The sequence below is a fragment of the Jatropha curcas genome, chromosome 8 (assembly GCF_041381405.1).
Source record: "Jatropha curcas cultivar XTBG-Jc1 chromosome 8, XTBG_Jcur_1.0, whole genome shotgun sequence".
Classification (NCBI taxonomy): Eukaryota; Viridiplantae; Streptophyta; class Magnoliopsida; order Malpighiales; family Euphorbiaceae; genus Jatropha; species Jatropha curcas.
Genome location: NC_143158.1, coordinates 2,916,819 through 2,940,589, shown reverse-complemented (window position 1 = coordinate 2,940,589; position 23,771 = coordinate 2,916,819). Strand labels below are relative to the sequence as shown.

The following is a 23,771-nucleotide window of genomic DNA, read 5'->3' as shown; positions in this document are numbered from 1 at the left end:
ATCTTCAATTAATTATCAATTAATTACATCTATTAATTGAATTAATATAATAGATCAACTGCAATCTCTTGAATATTTTTTTTTTGATTAGGAAAAGATATGCTTTTGTGGATTTACATTGAGTTGTGAATTTTTTTTTTTTTTTATTTGTCCAAAAAACAAATAAGTGAAGGATAGGGAATCAAAAGGCAATCTAACACCTTAATCATTAACCAGGTGTACTAATCATATAGCTTGAAGGAGGAGACAAGACAATATATACTTTACCTCTTTTCACGTGAAGGAAAATAATGCAACAAACAAGAGTTTATGTAACAAACCTGCGACTAGGAATAGACATGTCAGGGTTACAGCTCACCAACTGTCCCTGTTAATACTCGTTTAGTTAATATTTAATATTCCTTAGCATTAATATATAAAAAGGAGAAAGCGATTCAAACCAGATTTGGTGGCAGATGTGGAAATCGTTAATCATTTTGTTCACAATTATGTTATTGCTAATAGTAATTTGCTATTATATATAATATTTTAGTTCAAATGAAAATCTTTCTAACTGTGCGCTGAGAAACAAAAAACAAAATAATTATATTATTTAAAAAAAAATTTCATTTGCTTAGTATATGAAGATGGAACCACCTACAGAGAGCAAACAAAAATTTTCCTAGAGTTACCAACAAAAAAAAAAAAAAAAAAAACTTATCTACAACGGGTATGTGAACATGCTAATATTTAAAACCAATCACAAATATTGTCGGATATTTCTAACATTATACTAAGAAAACTAAAATTTCCGCGTTGTACATTTCAAACCGATTAGCTGTATATTTGATACAACTTTGAATCTGCTCTTTCATCAAATATTTTATGTATCTAATATGAGGTTGGTGACAAATTTTTGAACAGTTCATTTTGCTTCGCAAAAGAGAATTTGAACTCTTCCATTCCATATATGACCAAGTTGAGAAGCAGAAGTATATTAAAAGCAGAAAAAAGAAAAAATCAATTCAAGTAAAACAAGACCTCTCTCATACTAATTCTTACACTTATGCCTAACTAATATTGTTACAGTGTGCAATTGTTCAAATTGTATTTACATTATAACTTAATTAATTAATTAACTTTAATTACATTTTGGCTAATGAAATTATCTATACTGCCCTTAGCACTTGGGCGCAATGGTGATTGCATCCCATTTCTTTGATTGTGACGTAGAACGGTTTCCGAGTGAACAGTTGGGGATCTTGCTCCTGATTTATGGTCGTGGTGATGGTGGCGATGATGTCTGTGGCCATGGTGGAGTGGATGTTTTTGGTGATGCTGACCATTTTCTTTCTTCAAATCTTTTTTAGGCTCGTCACATGATTCTTTAACATCTTCTTTAGTACTATTATCACTTTCTGTTGGAACTGTGTATACAAAAGTTCCAACAGGAATATCCTTCGATTCCATAAGAGGCTCTAGAATTTTGATAACAGTACTCATAGTTGGTCTGTGCTTTGGCCTGTGACTCAGGCATTGATAAGCCAATGCAGCTGCTTGCTGAGCCCCAGCTTCCGAATACATCCCTTCGAGTCTCGGGTCCATAATCCGGCCAAGTTTCCGTGAATCATTTAACATAGGTCTTGCCCATTCTATTAGCTTTTGTTCTCTTTGTGGACGGGACTTGTCCACTGACCTTCTTCCTGTAAGAAGCTCCACAAGTACTACTCCGAAACTATACACATCGCTCATTGATGTCAAGTGACCTGAAAATAATCAAACTCAAGTTAATTCCAAAAAACCACCCTATATTATAAATATGAATTCCGGGTTTTTTCAAAGATATCTAAAATGATGTTAGTAAATGTACAACGTTAATTACCTGTCATGATATATTCAGGAGCAGCATAGCCTTGAGTTCCCATAACTCTAGTGGAAACATGCGTGTCAGATCCTTCAGGACCATCCTTTGCTAGTCCAAAATCGGAAAGTTTAGGTGTATAGTCCTGTAGTTTTAGCATTTGATTAGTCAAACTATTAATTATGTTATTAAGAGATAATGATGCAAATTGCTATAGCTTACCGAGTCTAACAAGATGTTTGAGGCTTTGAAGTCTCTGTATATAACAGGCTTTTCTGATTCATGAAGGAAAGCAAGTCCTTTTGCAGCTCCGAGAGCAATTTTTATTCTTGTTGACCATGGTAGGGATACAGAGTATCCTGAAAATAAACAAAACGCTGTGTTAATTACTTGTCTTAATACGAAACTTAATTATAATTTAATTGTTACTGAAAAATTCAAGAAAACAGAACATACTTCTAAATAACTGGTTCTCTAAACTGCCACGTGGCATATATTCATAAACAAGAAGCCTATGTTCCTCTTCACAACAATACCCGATCAGCTTCACCAGATGTGGATGTCTCAATTGCCCTAGGAAGATCACTTCCGTCTGCCCAAAAAGAAACATTTATTAATTAAAATATTAAAAGATAAACTTAACAAGATAATTAATTATATTTAGATTTACAATTAGGAACTCACCAGCCACTCCCTATGACCCTGTAAGCCATCCAAATCCAAAAGCTTAACTGCTACAGGTTGAGCCTTCAAGCCAGGTCTAAGCTTATCATCAATGAACCCTTTATGCACAGGACCGAACCCTCCTTCGCCAATAAAGTTGCTTGACGAAAAATTCTGAGTTATAACCTTCAACTCAGCCAGCGTAAAGACATGAAGGTTTGAGCCAGCAAGAGAAACGGAAAGATCTTCTGATAGTAAACTAGGATTGCTCAAATCAGACACTGAAACTCTGTGAAACGAAGTTTGTTTAGTAACCTCTTTCTTTGGTTTAGACGATGGTTTCTCTGCATCTAACTTGAAACAACTCGCAAACATGGATGTCCATGTAAACTTTTCCACAGTCATTTTCTTGATAAGATGATGAAATAATTAATGATTCTTGAAATTGATTGTTGTATGTATATCAATTCGGCTTCTTGAACCGGAAACTACAAACTCATTTGATTTGCCAACTTCTGAGAAAGAAAGAGAGAGAGAGAGAGAGAGAGTATGTTCTCGTGTTAGGTTTAGAAGAAGAGAAGGTTTGGTTGCAAATGGAGTGGAAGGGGTTTAAAAAGGAGAGGACAGACAAAGGATTAATAATATTAAAAAAAAAAAATTCAAATCCACAGCAGCTCTCCAAACGCGTACTTGGAGAAAGAGGTTTCCAACTCCTTTCTACCATACACCTTTGATTTTTTCTATTCTATGTATAATTTTATGTGGTGCATTATGGAACTATTCCAACTTTTGTTTTTTAATTTTATAATAATTAGTACGTGGATATGTATTAATTATCTTTAAGTATCCTTTAAAATATTTGATTAATGGGTTATGAGTCATAAGTCTAAATAGTTAGTTTTAAGAAAATGACATGGCTATCCCTTCTTGACTTTTGCTATATATCATCAACAATATTTTTCTAACATTAACTAAGTGGATAAATAGATTTACTTTTTTTTTTTTTTTACTAATAGAAACTGTAAAATGCATAAATTAACCAAAAATATTCTAATAATTTTATTTTCTAAAGAAAAATGAAAAAAAAAAGTCAACAATTAATTTTCTTTTTTCTTTTTCCATCTTGTGAACTTTCCATATGAAAGCAAAATATATTAGGACATCAACATCAAGGCTTCTAAATGAAGGCACTTTTGGCTAAATGTCAATCAATTAGAACCTATAATTACACCCTTAGTAAGGGACAAAGGAATCTTATTATTATGTTTTTGTCCTAATTAATACAGTCAAGGAGGGTAGTTTCGTCAAATAGATTACGAATACCAGTCGCCGGACCTTCCAAAGGGCAAAGAGAGTAGGTTGATTTGCAATATATAAGCTTCTAGAGACTATGTCCTAGAAGCTAAACATGTATATTCACCAAACGACAAAGCTACCCTCCATATACATGCACATGAGCTAATTATCTGAATCTGATCACGACCGCACGGTCTGTGGATTTCTTCTACTCTTTTGGATCAGATGGTCAGGAATCTCCCATGCAGTTGACCTTATAGTGTGGTCATAAGATTGGCGGTTGAGGGGTCATCTAAACATCCTGTTGAGTCCTGCCATTAAAAATTACATAAACATCAAAAATTAAATATTTCTAGGAGAATAATTAATTTGGACCGTCCTGATAATCAAAATATTGCGTTGAGAAACTTGAGTCGCGTACGCAGATAATTGTTCCAGAGGGGTAGTTTTGTCAATGAGGGAGTAGGTAAATGGGTCCCATTTGTCATTGTCTACTTTTGTCCAAAGAAAGTCAAGGGGCGTTATAGTCATTTTCTAGGCAAATAGTAACTGCGGCGGTCAATACAAAAGTCTTTTGGGCTGGATCTTCTTTTTTTTTTTTCTCCCTTTGGACACGAGTTAATTAAAAGTGATTTGTTTTTCTCATATTAAAATTAAAATCGAAATTGAAATTGTTATATGTTTACTGAAGTATACATTAAAAAAAATTGGATTTTACATAATTTGCAGTTTACATGATTGATAGAATTTAGAAATGAACCAATTCTATTTCAGCTTGATGCAACCAATCGAATTAGACAAAATCATTATAGTTAATTATTATTAGTTATTATTGGTTTATTTGTAATGGTCAATATAAATTAGCGTGGATGGGCAGTTCAATCAAACTACAACCACCTTACCTTCTCCATGGTGCGTGGAGTTTCACCAAACAACCTTTTGAAATTTGTTTTTTTTTTTTTTTTTTTTAAATATCGTATAGTGCCCATCATTACTATTGTTTGAAGATTTTATATAACAATGAATTTCTCCTTTAAAAAAATATAAAATTTAATTTATTCATTCAAATATTATTTTGAATGCTAGTTGTGAAATTCAATCTGCAAGCAAAGCTGTCCACTGTCCTTTTATGATTTTCAAAATTAAAGAAATTGAGAAGCTAGCAGTAGGACTTATTTAGGTATTGAAGTAGAAAAGTCAAAGCTAGTACAAACCAATCCTGACTCGGAAATGTTTGACATTTTTATCTATTTGATTTGCATTTTTCTGTCAAACAGTTACTTGTAATCCAAGATCTAATATAATAAACCCACTTTCAACATTATAATTAAAGAATGTACAATTAAATATTTTACACGTGATATTTATTTATTTTTTTTTTTTTTTTGAAGTTCAACTACCAACGACTATAGCATCATCAATAAAGCCTAACTCGAGCTTACATATAGTAATGCATTTGCAGGCTTATAGCCAGGTTAAAATAAGGCAAGTTTGCATGTTTATATAGACAAGTGTGCATGTTGTAATTTTTTTTTCTTTAGCAATTTAGGTAGGCAAGAAATATTGAAAGAAAATAAAAAAGAAATTTTTTTTTTCTTTAAAATTCCCTCTACCTTTGAATCTCTCTCTGTATAATTCTTGTTGTTCAAGTATTTCACACAACACTCGTATTCGTTACGTGTGAAATTTTGGTAAAGCAAAATCTGGTGTGTACATACGGAACATTCTATAAAGCGTGTTATGCAAAACAAGAAATACACAGACTTTTATGGGTCAAATGTTTAGCTAGTAGCTTCCATCGCTGAAAATTTGGCCTTTTGATTCTGTCCTTTAAACCGTATGATCCCCTTTAAGTCTTGAGAGTGTCAGCCTCATGTCAGCCCCACGCCCTTCCCTTCATCGTCATATTCGTATTGCAAAATATAATAACAATCAACTTGATTTTAGATCTAACTTTTTCTTTCTTTTCAAAAAAAAAAAAAAAAAAAAAGAAAAATTCAAATCGTTACCCCACAGCAAGATCAAGTGTTCTGGAAGTAATGACTTGGATTTATATATTCTAAATATTATTTTATTAAAAGAGTTTCATCTTTTATAATTTTTTAATAAAGTGTTTTTTAAGTATTTAATTGTAATTGATTTAAAAAATTATGGCATTTCTATCTAATAAGTTGTAGGATTAGATCAGAAAATTGAAAGGGTAGCTTCTTATCATACTCCACTGGCTCCCCTAGTTCCATAAATTTAAAGGAAAGAAAAACGGCTTTTGACTTTATATCATAAAATAATAAGTATTAAATACTTATATTTCAAAAGGTAAGTTTGAGGCCTACTTGGGCTCGCTCCAAACCCGAATAGCATTTACTTGCCGAGGCTGGCCATGGCCTTCCCTACTCAACCACTTTAAAAACTTTGAAGCAAACTGTAAGGCCCAATATGAATTGTACGGATAAATTGGGCTTTCATTGACACAAAATTAATATGGGCCTAACAAGTCCTTGACCATCAACTCTATTGTAACATGTAATGTGTTGTCTACGAAGCGAGAAAGACTTACCTACACTTTATATATGAGTCAGTTTATACACCAAATCAATCACAAATGTATAGGTATTACCATCTACTAAGCCAATCAAGAACATGTTATTTCTATATTTTATATTTTTAGTGGATGGTCAAATATACTTTGATTTGAATTAAAATATTATTTGTAATTGATCGAATCCGAAATTTGAAATAAATCTTTCCTATAATATGACAAAAGCGGTGGCTTTTGTTGTACTTGCTAGCTTCAACAAGAGGAAGACTATTTTGAAGCCAACATTTTCACCATTGTCCATAAATATTTATGAACACAAAAGGAATGTGTGAACCTAAGTAGCCTAATTAGGGAGTGATTTTCATTGCAAAAGACTGCTACTGCGTAGAGACAGTCCGATAAATCCATTTTTGATTTTGATTGATGACTTGTAATTCTATAACTCATCCAAATATGACAAGGTCATTTAATTACCAAAATATTTAAATTATTTAAACTTTCCTATTTCTAGTTAGGCTCACATCATCATATCTCTTTCTTGAATGAACAAGAAATCTCCACGCCATAATTTGTTGATTTTAATTGAATATTCAAACATTTTTTGCAAATATCTTTAGCAGTGATATGGTATATTTTTGTCCTCTCTTTGTCGTTTTAGTCATAAAAAATTGCAAGTTGAGCCAATAATCATGTTAGATACTGATCAACGCATATGACAAAAAATTGGAAAAAAAAAAAAAAAAAAAAAAGCATACAAGACAGATACAGGGAGCTATGGAAATAAATAGGTTAAAAAAAATTACTCAGAATTCATATTGATTTCCATATTTATGGCATCGTGCAAACTGAAAGATTTTTTTAGTCACGTCAATCGATTAAAAAAATCTAGCTGGATCCATTAAGGGAATACAATTATATATATAATGTTTAGATAATTAAATATTTAATTCCTAATTTTTTAACAAAATTATAAAATTTAATTTTGTCATATTATTTACTCTCTTTGTACAAAAAGTATAAATTTTTCAATACGAAGAGAAGAAATTAATAATAATTTAATAGAAGGACTAAATAGAAACATTTTATTAAATATAAAAGATTAAATAGTAATGAATCAATAATTTTGCTCGGTAATAGAGATATGATAATAATTTCATTTAAAAAAAAAAAAAAACACTATTTAAAATAAGTTTATTGTGTAGATAAGTCCATACGCAGAAAGGTGTTTTTCTACCTTTAAAACACCGAAGGAAAATGCCACAGGAGTTGGACGAAATTTGGATGGGCAGGAAAAACAGTTAAATCTGTTACAACTTACAAAACAAGCGGGAAGTCCACGTCACTGCATAGGTCACTAATAATAGTGGAAGTATAATAATACATATCTAAAACTACTTGTCCTTTTCCTTTTACTAGTTTACTAATTTACATTTACTATATGCTAATTGGTGATTACGATTCAACCTATTACCAAACAAATGTTACTTTGGTATCTTCAGCTACACTGACCAATTGAAGGCCCACACCTCACAGATTCTCCTCCAGAATCATTTTCGCTATATTAATCATCCTCTTCTCTCTCTCATAACCCGCACTCCACAAAGCTAGGGGAAGAGATATGGCTCGCCTTACTATTACCTTGGTCTCTTCCATCCTGCTATTCCTCTTCTCCGCCGCTGTCGCTGGATCAAGCTTCAGCGATTCTAACCCAATCAGACTTGTCTCCGACCGTCTTCGTGACTTCGAAGCCTCTGTCGTTAAAGTCGTCGGCGAAACTCGCCATGCTCTTCGCTTCGCCCGTTTTGCTTACAGGTTTCCGATCGATGGTGATTATCGATTTTGATAGTGGAAGTGAGCTTTCTAATTTTTTGTTCTTGTAATTTTTAGGTACGGGAAGAGGTACAAGACCGAGGAGGAAATGAAGCTGAGGTTCGCGATTTTCTCGGAAAATTTGGATTTGATCAGATCCACGAACAAAAAGGGTTTGCCATATACTCTTGCTGTTAATGGTGAGATAAACTTATTAACTGCTTCATTTAATTTGATCTGAGAGCATATTTGCAAAATTCTTGCAGCTAACTAACGGTCTTTTAACACTTTGACCCTTCGGTAGTACGGAATTTTTGCCATTACTCTCCGTATTGACTATTTCACCACTTCATGTCTTAATAGAAATATGCTTTTCTGCTATTAATTGTCAATTTTGATTTGTTGATGTCATAGATTTTGCTGATTGGACCTGGGAAGAATTCCAAAAGCACAGATTGGGAGCTGCTCAGAATTGCTCTGCCACCACAAAAGGCAGTCACAAGCTTACTGACGTTGTTCTTCCTGAAACAGTACGTTTTCTGTTTAAATTCTTCAAATTAATTAACTGATAATTTTCATTACTTTTAGAAGTTTCAGTTTTTGAATACCATTGTGTTAATATGTACCTAGGGAATAAAACTGCAGTTATGTCTAATAAGCTATCAATCGTATATTCGCTGTCATTGATAATCAGCAATGAACTGAACTTAAAAGAGATCAATTGTAGATCAATTATTACCTAAATACTATAGTGGTCAAATGCCCTACTCATGCATAGAAAAATCGCTTCTTTAATATATACTGGGTAAGAATCAGTCTTACATCTTGTAAAACGCTAGCCTGATATTTGTGTTCCAATGCTGTGATTACAGAAAGACTGGAGGGAAATAGGCATAGTCAGCCCGGTTAAAAATCAGGGCCACTGTGGTTCTTGCTGGACTTTCAGGTTGGTTCAAGTCTAAGAATAAGCATTCAACTTGCGTAGAAATGGTGTTTAACTATTTTACTGTGTTTCTAATTTTTGTTATTTGTAATTGCAGTACCACTGGAGCTCTTGAAGCAGCCTATCATCAGGCTTTTGGAAAAGGAATCTCTCTGTCTGAGCAACAGCTTGTGGATTGTGCCGGAGCTTTTAATAACTTCGGCTGCCATGGTGGATTGCCATCACAAGCCTTTGAGTATATCAAATATAATGGTGGTCTTGAAACTGAGGAATCATATCCCTACACTGGAGAAGATGATACCTGCAAATTCTCATCTGAAAATGTTGCCATCCAAGTGCTCGATTCTGTTAACATTACCCTTGTAAGTTGCATCTCCTAATTCTCGGAAAAAAACTTCTGTGTTTATTGTTGTGCTTGATCTAGGTAAAAAAATCTCGGTCAATTGGGTGAGGTTGGACTAAGCAAATTTCAAGAGTCAGATACGGCTGAACTTTCTAGTTGCTTTGGTTTAGCTGTTGCAAATGTGCTTATTTTGGCTTTGCAGTCAAATGCTAATCCCTAATCTAATACGACACAATTTTCTTTTTCTAAATAGCATCCCCACTCCCACGTCCCACCCTGCCTCAAGCCCTTTATCTTAGTTCTTAAATATTTATGCCCTCTCCACCGTAGCATTCAGCCGTTTCGCTTTATTTCAGTTGATAGATCTCACAACTGGATCATGTTTAATTTGCTACTCTTCCACAATGTCAAACTTTAAGATCCATTGTAGATGTCCTTTAAGGTTCCTTTGTGCTGAATGACATGCAGGGTGCTGAAGATGAATTAAAGCATGCAGTTGCCACGGTTCGTCCTGTGAGTGTAGCTTTCCAAGTAGTAAGTGGTTTCCGTTTTTACAAGAGTGGAGTTTACACTAGTGATGTTTGTGGCGGCACTCCAATGGTGAGTTTTCCTCTTCATTTTCTTCGTCTTTTTCAAATTTCGAGATGGCCTTTATTTTCATATTATGGGAATAAGATGGAACACATTTCAAAAAAGAAAAAAAAGAAATTTTATCAATTTTCAAGAAATATTTAGTTTTTATTCAAGTTTTAGGCAGTGAATCCACAAGACCTTACATATATCAATTTGAAACTGATCAAAGTCACACCTTTAATATGACACTAAAGTTCAGATATTTTTTGTGGCAAGATAATGTTGAGGTTCATTAACGTGTGCAGAATAACCAAGATATGTTGGATGTTTCAATGTTGCAAAATACACATTGATCCTCTCTTTTATGTATCAATGCTTCCTTAACATTCTGTGGTTTTATGGCAGGATGTGAACCATGCTGTTCTTGCAGTGGGATATGGAGTCGAAGATGGTGTCCCATATTGGCTGATCAAGAACTCATGGGGGGAAAATTGGGGTGATCATGGCTATTTTAAGATGGAGCTGGGCAAAAACATGTGTGGTAAGTTCCTGACCTATCTAATTAGACTGTGTGAAACCATTGCACACCACTTGGACAGAATATGAATGATATTTTGACATGGAAATTTTCAGCTGTTTTCTTAGCTGTTATCCAATGACATTTACACTGAACTTTGTCACGTGCATTTTAGGGTTATCTTACCTTGGATTTGAGTTGCTTATCTTGATTTTGATAATTTTAACTCAGGTGTTGCAACTTGCGCATCATATCCCGTTGTAGCTTAATGTAATTTCGAAGACGAATGCCCTTTGATTAGTAATTTGTGGTACAAGATTCCAGTTTCAGTTACAAATGAAGTTAGGATGAAAGGTTGTGATGTAATGATATTGGTTTCATTTCATGTATAAAATAAGAATCTGGGATTGTTATCTCATATACAAGAAGAAAGATATTGTGTAAATTATAACTTGATTTATGTTAAGTAGCATAATAAGAAACCAGTGCCCCAATATCTGTACACACACACACACACACACACACACACACACACACAATTATGAAGGTCATAAATCTAGGAATGCCTCAATGAAATATACGTGCAACTCTGCTAATATATAAAATTAATCGCCTTGCTTCCTTTCCAAAGAGCCACTAATGTTATATAACCATATATGGATCTGTATTGGTATTATCTTCTTACATGAAAAGAGACAACCACGGAAAAATAAGAATAACCCTCGCCAAAATCACATGGTTAATTCTTAATTCCAGTGAACAATCTACAACCTCCTCTTTGTCACATCGCATTTCCACCAATGTAGATTGCAGAACGCCCTCTTGACTCCTAACCTCATGATCTTTGAATGACCGTTAGACGACCAGTTGAGTCCAACGACCAGTCGTAGATTCCCGATTGTAGGACCATACCTTTTCCAGTTTCTTTCCGGAGAAAAGGGCAAAAAAAAAAAAAAAAAAAAAAAACAAAAAATTGGACTGGGTTCCGAGAGTGGGCCAATATAATTAAGTGGTCTGGGTTGAGTCTGGTCCTTGTTGCGATATAAACAGTGACATATACTTTACGTAAGCGTAAAAGCGTAGGCACATATGGTATTCTTTATACGGGAAAAAAAAAGAAAGAACAAAGAACAAAGAATCTTTTATAAAATCTTCAATCATCTCTTACATTGAACATTTTTTAAGTCTACCTAGAGGCTAGAAGATGGAATTTTGTGAAATTTCTCATTATTAAAATAAGAAATTTTGTAAAATATTTTTTTTGAAAACATTTGTAAACTATTTTTTATTGAAAAAAATGTAATTTGATGCCATATATTCTTTCAATAATCTCATTGTTATAAGACAGCTCAGTGCTTAATCCTACAGAGCCCAATTTAAACAGTAATAAAATTAGGCTGTCTTCGGCCCATTAAGAAAAGAAAGGGTCAATCCCAAAAATCCGTGGGCCCACTAATTCACTCAATTCATCCCCATCGCTGACAGACACGCGCAAGCAACACAACCGACAAGTCAAAACATTTCTAATTAAACAACTGCGACTGTGTTAACTCGCCTGACTCAGTGACTCTCCAACCAAAACCATCATCATCAGAGTGAAGCCAACCCGAAAATGGCACTCAAAGTAATGATCTAAATCTAAACCCAACACTTTTCAGAAAATAAAATCAACAAAAACCCTAGAAAACAAGACGACGAAATAAGATGTCCACAGAGAGACATAGTAATTCTCCTTCTACATCTCCTGACGATGACGCTCTGTAAGTTTTCAATTGTTCTTCTAATGCAATTAATTTCTATTTCCGTTGTTGAGTTCTGATTGGTTTGGCCTTTTCTGCCATTGCAGTTTCCTCGATATACTGCACGAGGCTCCATTATGCGGTCACCGGAAACGCAGGAGTATTTTTGGAGCTGTTGTTTACTGTCTTCTATTGGCAAGTTCAATTTATTACACTTATGCTTCATTTTGCATGATTGTGCAATTTAGGAATTATTTTACAATTTCTGTTTTGAGAGTTTGCATAAAGCAACATGCTCTGATTGATTGTTATTCAATTTTAGGCAGGTTATGCTGCTTTGGGTGCATTAGCTCCTTTCGTGTTTGATCACAAATTGGTCCCTTCATTACTTTGTAGCTGCGATGTCGTTCTTCTAATAGTGACAGGTCTGGCTCTACTACAACTTATAGATAACTGGCAGTCATTGCCATTACACTATCTTATTTATTGTTGGTTTTATCATCAGGTCAAAAGCATTCATTTTTTCTGTTTTGAATTCACTGAATGATAATTTATCACTTTTAGGAGTCTTGATTAAAGTCACTTATCCAGGAGGAAGTGCTACTAACTAGAATTGTAATACCATGTTTTTCTCCTTTCTTTCTCTCGGACAAATTTAAACTTTGAGACCTAATGACCACATCATACTTGTTGATTTAATGGTCAATATTGATGGAGAATTTGTGAAGTCCAATAGGAATATTGATTTAATGGTTTTCTATCTGCATCATAAGTTATATTATTGCTGACGTACAGTTTCGCTTCAGAACATATTTTGGTGGCATGATATGTCTGCTGGAATTTTGTTTGAGCAGCTGGTTTCTGAAATATCTTATGCTTTAAAATATATGTTTTCTCCATTCTGGTTTTCTCTTACATTTTTTTTCTTTGTTTGTAGTTAAGTCTCTACCAGTCTAGCTTTCTTGGTATAGATTCATTTTCAATTGATAGATTTGAATTTAGAATAGCTTTGTAAGGAGTGAGTGCACTGCAATTATAATGAGTTTCTTTCACTTTTTCAGGCATTTTCCAACAATATTTTGTTTCTCAAGTCCAGAAAATTCGGTTGCAGGTACTCTTCATGAGGAAAAGGAAAATGCTAGTTTAAAAAACTTTGTGATTAGTGCAGTTGATATTCTCTCTAAAAATTTGGTTTTTTGTACTTTGGATTCAAGGCTTTGATTATATTGGTAAAATAGTTTCTGAAATATGTATTGGACGTGAATTTTTCACCAACCTTGGAATTAAGCAATCGTGAGTAAAGTTAGGCTTCTATGGTACTACCCTTTAATGTATTTATTTAACTGCAGTACTGTTGGGATTTATATTCCCATGCTTGCTTGATTTAGAAACTATTACATGATTATTTGTTTTGCAGGGTTATTATAGTTTCAGCCAGAAGTTGAAGCATATTGTTCGTTTACCATTTGCCATTACTGCGTATGGCAAGTACATGCCCTTAATTTCTCTCTCTCTCTCTCTCTCTCTCTCTCACACACATACACACACACACACACACACATTCACACTCTCTCACAAACTATATGGTTCTGATCTTCTGTTGGGTTACTGAATCTGCTATGTGTTATTAGACATACAAGCATTTGGAAATAATGTTTTCTCCGAGAATTTCTCTCTTAAAATTTTTATATTTAAAAAGTGAAAACAAGGAAATATTCTTCTATGTAAGAACTTCTACTTTTATGATGCTGCAGTAGATAGACTTATTGCTATTAGATTTTCCTTTGCACCATTGATTGTTATATTCTCATAAGCAAAATGCAATTTTCTAATTTTATGTATACTTCTTCTATCCTGTTGAAGTTATTACTATCATCTTTTTATTGAATGTTTAGATAAATTACAGGAACTGCTGCAATGCTGCTTGTCATGGTATGGAAACCCCAAATCAGCTTTCTTTCGATCTCTGCATTGCTGAGGTATGGAAATTACCGATATTTGTGCTATGCATCCTAGTTATTGTGCTGTCAGCATAAATTGCTATGAAATTGATCTCTTTTTTCTCGTGATGATATTGTCATTGATAATCAATATCGTGCATCTTTTTCATGTTGGGTACGAATGAAAAATGGGTTGCTGCTTTAAATTTACCTTATCAAACTGTGGAATATTGGCTATTTCTCAGCTTACTCCCTGAATGTGCAGGGTTATTGTGCTGACTGAAGCAATATGTGCTGTATCCTTTATGACTGTATATATTGGTGAGTTTATTTAAATATCTTGACATATATGACTTTTACAACCTTTTTTATGTGGCGGTGTACATGTACAAGTGAATTGGTTTCACAATTCTCTGATCCTATATGCTTGTGGTGAGATGAGTTTTTCCTGCATTCAGGTCTAATTATAGATATTGGAAGATTCTCTTTCCATAATCCATAGGCATCAGCTCCATTGTTTTAACATTGTATAGACTGTTCTTATAGATAATGCTGCTGACTGGATATGAATCTGTCACAATTTTTGCCTTGACGTGTTCTGCTTGTTTCTTGGATCCTGCAGGTTATTTGCACCAGTACAATTCATTAGATTCTCAGCCTGATATTTTGAAGTCATTATATTCCCCACTGCAACAATCAAGTTCTTTGGAAGGCTTGAGGTAGCTGTGCTTTCTTTACAACCTCCCAGTCCTCATGACCTCTTATCAATGTTTCCAATATTTCATGGGGTCAAATAGATTAAGATAAAAAAAATTTATAATATATGAAGAATAATCCTGCATTACATGGTTAACTTTTGCCTGTGGTGGTGTCCATAATATTATTGGTATTCTGATCAGTGCCTGTTGTGTCTTGTAACATGCAGGTAAAACTGTCATTTGACTAACATGAATAAGTACATCCACTAAATAATTTTTTATATGCATAAAAAAACCGGTGCTACATTGAGGACTCTATTCTGCAACAGATATCATGATGGTGGTCGACTTTCAGATCAGCAAATGGCTTTACTTCAGTATCAGCGTGAGAACCTTCACTTTTTGAGCGAGGAGGTATGAGGCAACTAAACTCATGGTTGCATTGGATCTATCTTGCTGCATCTTCAAGTTTGTTGCTGCATCTTCTTTTTTTTTAAAATTAATTTGACCATTGTTTGATTGCTGAAATGCCTTGGGCTATGAGCAGATTCTTCGTCTGCAAGAATGCTTGAGCAAATATGAGCGATCTAATGATGGGAGCACACCTCAGGTAATCTTGGCCAACCTAAGGTTCTTTTACACATAGAACTAGGTGAAATTATGAAGCGCACATGAGGTTAACCTATATCATATGCCTTTGCTAGATAATGAGATTGGTTGTATTCACATGAACATTGAACTGTGGGGAAAAAGATACATTAATCAACTTGACTTGACATGGGAGGGTTTTGGACATGTGGGTTTTTGTAATTGTTCATATCAAAAAGTATGTTGAGACCCAGGTCTAGTGTCCAAAGGATTAATATCAAACATGAAATTTATTGCTAATGGGTAATTATCTAATATCATGTGAATTGGTCAATCAATGGGGTTAAATCAAGTGCAAATGCATATTATTGGGTCTTGAGAATATGCTTTTTACCTGCTTGCTAAAGGACAACTTAATGTAGCAAATGCTAGGCGGGGTAAAGAAGAATTGTCCACATGAGAATGTTAGGCTAATGTTGACTGAAGTGGTTGCCACTTGACATAATATGCAATTTATGCAACAAATCTACAATGTCCTTTATCTTGTGGTTTCTGTGATTAGATTCCTATACGTCTGACATAAAAATGTAGTTCACAAGCTTATGGATAATAGATTTCTCATCCAATTTTCCATTTTAAAGAGCCTGGTAGGATTTTTCCTTCTGTTTGAACAAAAGTGGAGTATAATGGTTATTGGTGTCTGCTTTTCCAGGTTGATCTTGCTCATATGTTAGCTGCTCGTGAACAAGAATTACGGACTCTTTCTGCTGAGGTAGTTAATTGATTTGTGATAATATTCTTGCTTTAGCAGCATGAGTTTCATACATGCAATGCCCATAAACATACACGTATAGAGGAAGTAAGTTTTTATTCACTAAACTGGTGTTGGGGATGGGCATGGGATTATTCATGGTACAGATGAATCAACTACAGACTGAACTAAGGCTTGCTCGATCCTTGATAGCTGAGAGGGACGCTGAGGTACAGCGAGTACGCACTACAAACAATCAGGTGTCTCCAATAGCTATAACTGGCATTCTCAGTTTAAATTATTTTATTCTTGTTACATATTATTTCTGCTGTATTAAATAAATGCTGCTAAATGATTGGTGCTTTCTTTATGTTTAGCTGTTGTCTGCAAAAATATTTATGTGTCTACGTTGCTGCAGTATTTGTCAGGTTATAGTTTTTAGATGTTTCCCAGTGTTCTCTCTCTCTCTCTCTCTCTCTCTCTAATACTGCTAATTCTGCACACGCTTTAAGAAAAGGTTGTATGTGATTTGCATATTCTACAAAATACAAATCACTGTGGTCATGTTGAGCTTTTCCTAATTTCATTAACGAATTGTCGGAACAGTATGTGGAAGAGAATGAAAGACTCAGAGCTATTTTAGGGGAATGGAGCACACGAGCAGCAAAGGTACAACTTCTATTTCTGTTTCGCTTAGGATGTGTTAATGGTACTATCCTGCTGTAGAATTATCTTGGCATGATGACTTGGGTCATCTTTCAAAGAAGTGGTTTATTCTAACGTAAGCTCATAATTTGATGTAACTTATTGTGTTAAAGCTTGAGCGAGCATTGGAGGTTGAGCAGTTGTCAAATCTGGAACTGCAAAAGAAGCTTTCAGCGTCAAGAGGTCACTGGGGCATACAAACTGAACAAAGTGAGCAGCGTACAGCATAATTGCCCTGGAATTTTCCACAACTGTCATTTCTGATGGAATTTTATTTCCTCTCCAAGATGGGACAAAAACCATCAAAGTTCACTGTTTGCAGGAACAGATGACTGAATGTATATAACAGTTCATTAAGGAAACAAATTGAAGCAAATTGCATATATTGCTTGATGCTATAGTATTTTCTTTTTGATGGAAGGCATCTCACTCTCTTTCGTGAGACTCGAAAAGTGCTTGTGATGCCGGAACTATTACTAAGGTATTAATTTTAGTGGCGTGAGGTTTTGAATAGCTGTATCTACTTTTTGCCACGCTGTCTCTACTTTCTCAATCACCAAACAGGTTGTAGCTATTTAGCAGTAGCCAAATTGCTCTCTGCTTTGTGTTGGATAAAGAACCTCGAGAGTCAATAGCGTGCAATGTCAACGAAGCATAGATTTATCTGAACTTGATCTTGATAAAAGATGAAAAAAAAAAAAAAAATCAAAATAACCAAATCAATATATAAAGATATATTTATACATTTTACCATATAAAAATATATTTTGATATATCATATATGCATTTTTTTTTTCCTCAAAATTTCAGTTCAATTATTTTGGTTCAATAGCTTAGTTATTTCTTAAGTGCGGTTCAACTTTTCTTTCCAAAGAATTTGGTTGTTCCGGTTTTGCAAAAATTCAAACTGAATCAACTGAACCGATCAGTACTCATCCCTACAAAAAGGGGATGATTACACGTCATCAATCGCTCAAAAAAATAGATCGTCTTCACCAGTAATATTATAAACTACATGCTTAAAACAAAAGAAACTCCTGTATATATGTATATGATATTCATTAATTAATTACAGTGGGTGTACATAGGTAGTTTCACCCAAAAATAGACAACCAAACACATAATTGAAGAAGTCTTTGCTTTTGATTGCCTCGCCACCTCCAAATACAGCCAGTGAATCATACTTACATGCTCTTGTACAGTCAGGACAGTAAGTTACCTACATATATAAAAATTGTAAAAATACAACTATTATCAGAGAACTCGACCAATTCAAATGTAATGCTTAAAATGAAGCATTGGAGAAGGGAGGCATTGGTAGTTACAAACCTCTAGTAACTTTGGCTCAAAAGAGCTATCAAGCATTACATCTACACCATACATTGCCCTTGACATCGGACTTTGCATTTCAGGATGTACCAGTGCAGCTGCCTCAAAAAGAGATCGAATCATAGTTTTAACTTTCTGATGGATATCCAACCATTTAACTGCAACATAAATAAGAATTTACATCAGCAGTGACCATTGGCATGCCACGAGCTATTCCTTGCAGGGGAGAAGAGCAGTTAAATAAGTGGCAGAGTAGATGTTACCATGATGCTCTTGTTCAAATTCCTTAACAAACTCTGTAGTGTTCATGTGATTCATTCGTCTACCATAGTTCTGCATGCCATTCAAGTTAACACATCACATTAAAGAGAAGAAATAAATTCAGTTTATTTTCCGTTTCATTTCATTTTCAATCCCCATACAAGGTGCCATGACCATATGGCTGCCTAAAAGGAACATAGAGAAACTACAAAAGCAAGAATGCTCAACACATACCATAACAGTGAAGTGAGTCTCATACTCAAAAAAGCTGTGCTTGTCCAGAGTGTACCTGTTATTTGCCAATCTCACCTAAAATAAAAATGAAGACAACCACTTTAATTGTGGATAAAAAATATGCTTAAACTTCAAACAGATAGTTCCATCTTAGTTATCGCCTACAAATACTACAAAGTATTGCTTTCGCATCATATTGGCACAAATATTGGTGATAATGCACATACCCAGAAAATATCTGTAAGAAATATTTCCAGAGGCCTTATACTGCGAACCAGTACTATATAACGGAGATCAAATTTCTTCCCTTGAAACAATGCAGGATGCTCGATATATTTCTGGCATATTTTTGGACCAGTCTCCATCAGGCGGATAATAGCAGACAAATTATCAGTTACAGTTGTATCAATAGTTCGTGCCATGTTCCAGGGCTTTAAGATCCATAGATTGTTCATTCCATCTTTCTTACGTATGTAATAGTCACCAACAAGTGGAGATAGATGTGTTTCAAGATTATAAGTAGGTTGTAACCATTCAGGAGATCCATATGCCTGTTGAAAAGAGGAAATTCAAAGAACTAATTTATTGTGAAAATGATTGCACATTTTTGTGGCATTCTGATCTACCACAGATAGACTGCATGAATAGTAAAAGTAACAACTCTAAAAGAAAATATCCTTTTGTTTCACGTTGGCTGTTCAAATATAAATTGGATTTGCTTCTTTACCTTCTGAATAGTGTCTGCCAAATGATGTTTCATGACAACACAAGCCTCGAAAGGAAATTGGTTTACATACTGCTGATCCGTAATTCCGGTAGCTTTTCTCATTTCATCGTCCACCTGCATGCTTGTCCATATAATATCTGCATCCTTGGGCTCAGTTGCTGTAGCAAAAACAGTTATTAGAGAAGCCAGTAAGACCAGGGTAAAGGAAATTGGATTTGAACATACAACTGAAACTCATGCGAGCCTTTCCTGAACAATAGTGCATAGAGGGAGATAAGCAAACGGGAAAAAGATTCCTCTGCTCAATTAAGGCAATGATTAAACCTATTATGCAAATCCTGCTATATATTCAATCCATATAATTGGATCTTCGAAAGGTATAATATTCCTGCCTATCAACTGTACTTTCCTTGTTAGTCAGGACTAAAAAACGCTCTGGATGTATAGTCAGCAATGCAGAAGGGGGAAAATAGTAAACAACAAAACAAACAATGTCAATCAACCTTCGCGATTTAGCTTTAAATCAAAGAACCACAATAAAAATGCAAATAAAATATTAGCAGCTACAACATAATTTTATAGATACAGTAACTCTTTGCGTGCATGACTTGTTTATCACTGAATATTTTATAGGATGTACAAATAAAAAAGAATATGGAGGTTGCTATAATAATCAAGACCCAATGGGAGAATGGACTGTAGCACATACTGATAACAAATTCAGGACGTGTCAAAAACTCTTCCACTGGAGGCATATCAGTGTAAACTCGTAAAGGACATCCATCACTGCGACACAAGTTTCTGGTCAAAGAAGACTTCACTGGTAAGAAAAAATTTTTTGCTTGCAATTCCTGATAGAATTTCTTATACTCCTGAAAGAAATTGCATCAATTAGCCAAGACGAAAGACAGCCATGTTTCGGTGCAAAATAGCAGCAAAATTCAGATATAGAGTTAATACTTGAATAAAATAATTCTGTGGTGTGCGGAAATATGCAGTCAGACGAGCAGAACGCTGCTTGTCTTCTCCAATACCAAAAAGGAAATCACGAGTGCACTCATCTCCACTTTGGACATTCTGGATGGGCCATAAAATGGAGTAGCTGGAAATGAAGAAAAAATAGGTATTTATGTTCATGACAAGGTTGGTACTAATCATACACTTATAGAACCCTTTTGCAAAGCACGTGTCTCTGTGTGTATGTCATTTTTTGAACTTCAAAGATCACTACATCACAGAACATAGAAACACGCATAAGGATTGCAAAAAAATGAGTCTCTGAAAACAACCTCACAGCTGATTCCAGCTTCCCCTCAGGCATGAAGAGAAAAGGAGACACCTTGAAATTTGGCTCATCACTATGCCTCAAAGCTGACCCTAGTTCATCCATCACATACCTGCAGGAGACTCAATAAAGCACTTCACTCTTCCATCATTCATTAGATGCATGCATGAGTGTGTGAGTGCGTGAGCAACAGGGGACAGATAAATATAAATTACTGTGTTAGTCAACACACAAATGCATACCACACAGAGGTTTCATCAATTTTTTGCTCATCTGCAAGTCTGTATGTCATTGCATATAACCACATTGCATTAAGAACACGATCAACAAGAGATTCATCAGCTGTCCATTCTGGAAGCCGAGGCTGAAGTATCGAATCAATCACATGGTTTCCCTTATCTAGTATTTTTGATGCGCTAACACCGTTCAGAAAAGAAAGTCTGGGAAGAGATTCAAGGATTTCTATAGCACTATCTCCAAGGGGACCAGGAATATCGACCTATAAGAAAATGAAAGTAAGAGACAGTAAAATAACTAACACACGAAATTAAGCCAACCCCAAGCTCTTCTTTTTTCAGGGCTTATTTTCTTTCTTCTATATATTACGAAGGACTGCTTCTAAAAAGAGTACCTCCAAAGATTGTAAACATGGAAATCCCTTCAATACGTCCAATAATTTATTAACTGAATTCTGCTCCAACGGATTTCCCCGAATATTCAAATGTGAAAGGGATGGCATCTCATCAGGAGAAAATGCCTAAAGGAAAGCACAACCACATTATATCAGCAAATTTAGTTACTGCAGGCTGATTTGATAATTAATTGATAATGCGTGAGTTATACAATAGAATTTTTTTTCAGCATAATAGGGGAAGAAGCCGCGATTTTTTGGCATGCAGGATTCCTAGCCTACTTTCTCAATAGCAAATGCACGTGGAAGAAAGAAGTTTGCACTGATGAGCTATAAAAACAAAGAATAAATCACGAAATGAAGATCCGGTGTAAAAAGAGAAGAGTTTGGACCTTATTAATCAGAGAATGAATATATCTATTCGAAAGGTCAAGAGATGTCACATTCTGCAATTGGGAATCACTTTGACTGACATAGCCAGGATTATCCTTCTCATACACTCCTCCACAAAATCCCAAAGCCCACTCACCAAAATTACTGGTGAATTGAGAGTTGTAGATTTCCAATCTTGGACATCCTTGGACAATTATATCTGCCATACGACAATCACTGGAGCAGAATAGATGAGTTATTCCTCAAAGAAGAATAGCTAACAGCAATTTTAAAGTAGGTTATACTTTCCGTGTATCAGCAATCATACCAGCTTTTACTAACTGGATTGTTATTCAGCCAGAGAGCCCTGAGATTTTTGAACTTGGTAACTTCTTGCACAACTAGTTCTACATTCTTAAGCTTGTTTCCACACAGACTTAGCGCTAGTAAATCCTAATACAACAAAATGGAGGCATAAATATTAAGCTCCATAAAATAAAAATTATAAACACCAAAATAACTGAACTTCTAGAATTTGGCGCCTCCTCCACTAATATAAGTGTCTTACTTCAATTAATAAGCAAGTGAATAACAACTCTAAAAAACAAATTCGGTCAATAAGAACTCTGCTTTCGAGCTGTATGATATAAATATGACTTGGATAAATGATAAGCAAAACAACTGAGATGGATGATAATAACAGACCGGTAATTTACTGGACAAATCAAGAGAGACCAGCATATCATCGTCAATGTTGAGCTCCTCAAGTTCCAACCACCTAACAGTATCACAGCCTTTCATTTTTGCATCATTAATCTCATTCTCAATAATATCCATGACATTCAATTTAGAATTGTTCTCTTGCAAAGCTCCATCCTCCTCTTCAGCACCGGAATTGAAATCATCATCTACACACATCAAAGAAGCCATCCTCTGAGCCAATCCTGGCACTTCTTGTAGCTACAAAAGCTCAAAGATTCAAACTTTATTTACAAAAGAGCCACCAAAAACCACAACATCGCAAAAAACCAAGAAAATGCTACTACCCAGATATAATAAAAAGACTTTACTTGATAAGAAGAATTGGAGGTACCTGTTTGTAAGCATCAGATAGACGAAAAGTCCAAGCATGGTCAACGAGGAAAACGTTGGAATCTTTAGGCATTGAATCGGAGGTGAAGACGAGCCTTCTCTGCCGGCCCTCCTCGCAGGGCTCGACTTGGAAGTATGCGCCGCCATCGAAGGTCTCTGAAGTAAGTTTCTCGAAAAGTTTGTAGTGCAGCGATCGAGGTAGCCCTGAGGCAGCCAATAGAACACCATGAGCTTTCACGAAATCCTCGTAGGTTTCTATCCTTGAAACAGTCGTGGACATCTTACAATGATATTAATGTCGTCTCCTCCGTGTTATTCGCAGTTGAGGAGTGAGCTAGTGACTGAGAGTGAGGGTTTAGAGAGGTTTTTGGTGGCGTATGCTTTGTGAGATTATGGGCTTATTTGGTTGGGTTGTTAGTTAATAACTAATATTGCGGTTTCAGAAAATTTTAATAGTATTTTGTTGGTGGAATATAAAATGATAGTAAAAAAAAATTATGATTTTATAAAGTAAAATTAGTCCGTCTGTATTTTTAAAAATATATTGTAATTTTTTTAATTAACTTTCGTCCCTGTTGGTAATATATATATACCATTAATTATTAAATTAAGTGCCTTTTTTCTAATTTGATTTTTTTTTTTTTGAGAAATTATAATTTGACTCGACCGTCCAACAATTCATTTGAAGAGGAGGGAATACAAACCTTGGTACATTTATAAACATGCTCTGTTTATTAGCATTTGGAATTGGAATTGGAATAATTAGATCTTTATGAAGGAATATAATTCAATAAATATTCTATTTCTACCCACCAACTACCAACTTTCTAGCAACTTCTCTTTCTATTTAAAATTATATTTGTATTTACTTACAATAATACATAATTCATTTTAAT

At 34.7% G+C, this 23,771-nt stretch overlaps 4 protein-coding genes across 5 annotated transcripts; 2 read left to right on the top strand and 2 right to left on the bottom strand.

Annotated features, from left to right (window-relative positions):
- Nucleotides 1–958: 958 nt before the first annotated feature.
- RIPK (Protein kinase superfamily protein) lies at nt 959–3,100 on the bottom strand. The gene is made up of 5 exons (XM_012221664.4): nt 2,525–3,100; nt 2,297–2,432; nt 2,063–2,199; nt 1,862–1,985; nt 959–1,745 (listed from the first exon to the last, which is right to left on the bottom strand). The coding sequence occupies exons 1-5, from the start codon at nt 2,906–2,908 to the stop codon at nt 1,111–1,113; spliced, it is 1,416 nt and encodes a 471-aa protein (XP_012077054.1). The 5' UTR covers nt 2,909–3,100; the 3' UTR covers nt 959–1,110.
- Nucleotides 3,101–7,895: 4,795 nt separating this feature from the next.
- LOC105637967 (thiol protease aleurain) lies at nt 7,896–11,005 on the top strand. Its single transcript, XM_012221663.2, has 8 exons — nt 7,896–8,150; nt 8,226–8,347; nt 8,562–8,677; nt 9,020–9,093; nt 9,188–9,452; nt 9,902–10,033; nt 10,412–10,547; nt 10,755–11,005. The coding sequence occupies exons 1-8, from the start codon at nt 7,957–7,959 to the stop codon at nt 10,790–10,792; spliced, it is 1,077 nt and encodes a 358-aa protein (XP_012077053.1). The 5' UTR covers nt 7,896–7,956; the 3' UTR covers nt 10,793–11,005.
- Nucleotides 11,006–12,014: 1,009 nt separating this feature from the next.
- On the top strand, nt 12,015–17,463 carry LOC105637966 (FRIGIDA interacting protein 1). Of its 2 annotated transcripts, none has more exons than XM_020680708.3 (14): nt 12,015–12,283; nt 12,370–12,457; nt 12,589–12,687; nt 13,324–13,373; nt 13,680–13,746; nt 14,169–14,241; nt 14,468–14,523; nt 14,825–14,921; nt 15,230–15,314; nt 15,448–15,510; nt 16,201–16,260; nt 16,407–16,499; nt 16,846–16,908; nt 17,058–17,463. In XM_020680708.3, the coding sequence occupies exons 2-14, from the start codon at nt 12,400–12,402 to the stop codon at nt 17,172–17,174; spliced, it is 981 nt and encodes a 326-aa protein (XP_020536367.1). In that variant the 5' UTR covers nt 12,015–12,283; nt 12,370–12,399; the 3' UTR covers nt 17,175–17,463. The 2 variants fall into 2 exon arrangements, with proteins under 2 accessions (XP_020536367.1, XP_089580702.1); XM_089724576.1 differs by having other exon boundaries at nt 12,016–12,283; nt 12,370–12,461.
- Nucleotides 17,464–17,963: 500 nt separating this feature from the next.
- LOC105637965 (tubulin-tyrosine ligase) lies at nt 17,964–23,277 on the bottom strand. The gene is made up of 15 exons (XM_012221659.3): nt 22,877–23,277; nt 22,489–22,743; nt 22,112–22,236; nt 21,804–22,020; nt 21,412–21,537; nt 21,023–21,279; nt 20,785–20,892; nt 20,456–20,597; nt 20,205–20,367; nt 19,496–19,653; nt 18,996–19,319; nt 18,769–18,843; nt 18,537–18,606; nt 18,274–18,431; nt 17,964–18,163 (listed from the first exon to the last, which is right to left on the bottom strand). Exons 1-15 carry the CDS (start codon nt 23,153–23,155, stop codon nt 18,014–18,016), a joined length of 2,607 nt encoding a protein of 868 aa, XP_012077049.1. The 5' UTR covers nt 23,156–23,277; the 3' UTR covers nt 17,964–18,013.
- Nucleotides 23,278–23,771: the final 494 nt, after the last annotated feature.

Bases quoted from the DNA above. Each gene is read 5' to 3' on its own strand.
- RIPK (XM_012221664.4), bottom strand. From the start codon at position 2,908: ATGACTGTGGAAAAGTTTACATGGACATCCATGTTTGCGAGTTGTTTC. The intron at 2,433-2,524 runs GTGAGTTCCTAA...CTTTTTGGGCAG, and splicing joins AGGGTCATAGGGAGTGGCTG to ACGGAAGTGATCTTCCTAGG. The intron at 1,746-1,861 runs GTAATTAACGTT...GATTATTTTCAG, and splicing joins TCCTGAATATATCATGACAG to GTCACTTGACATCAATGAGC.
- LOC105637967 (XM_012221663.2), top strand. From the start codon at position 7,957: ATGGCTCGCCTTACTATTACCTTGGTCTCTTCCATCCTGCTATTCCTC. The intron at 8,678-9,019 runs GTACGTTTTCTG...CTGTGATTACAG, and splicing joins ACGTTGTTCTTCCTGAAACA to AAAGACTGGAGGGAAATAGG. The intron at 9,094-9,187 runs GTTGGTTCAAGT...TTGTAATTGCAG, and splicing joins GGTTCTTGCTGGACTTTCAG to TACCACTGGAGCTCTTGAAG.
- LOC105637966 (XM_089724576.1), top strand. From the start codon at position 12,228: ATGTCCACAGAGAGACATAGTAATTCTCCTTCTACATCTCCTGACGAT. The intron at 13,374-13,679 runs GTACTCTTCATG...TTTGTTTTGCAG, and splicing joins TCCAGAAAATTCGGTTGCAG to GGTTATTATAGTTTCAGCCA. The intron at 16,261-16,406 runs GTAGTTAATTGA...TTCATGGTACAG, and splicing joins TACGGACTCTTTCTGCTGAG to ATGAATCAACTACAGACTGA.
- LOC105637965 (XM_012221659.3), bottom strand. From the start codon at position 23,155: ATGTCCACGACTGTTTCAAGGATAGAAACCTACGAGGATTTCGTGAAA. The intron at 22,237-22,488 runs GTCTGTTATTAT...TTGTTGTATTAG, and splicing joins ATTTGTCCAGTAAATTACCG to GATTTACTAGCGCTAAGTCT. The intron at 20,368-20,455 runs GTATTAACTCTA...AATTTCTTTCAG, and splicing joins CACAGAATTATTTTATTCAA to GAGTATAAGAAATTCTATCA.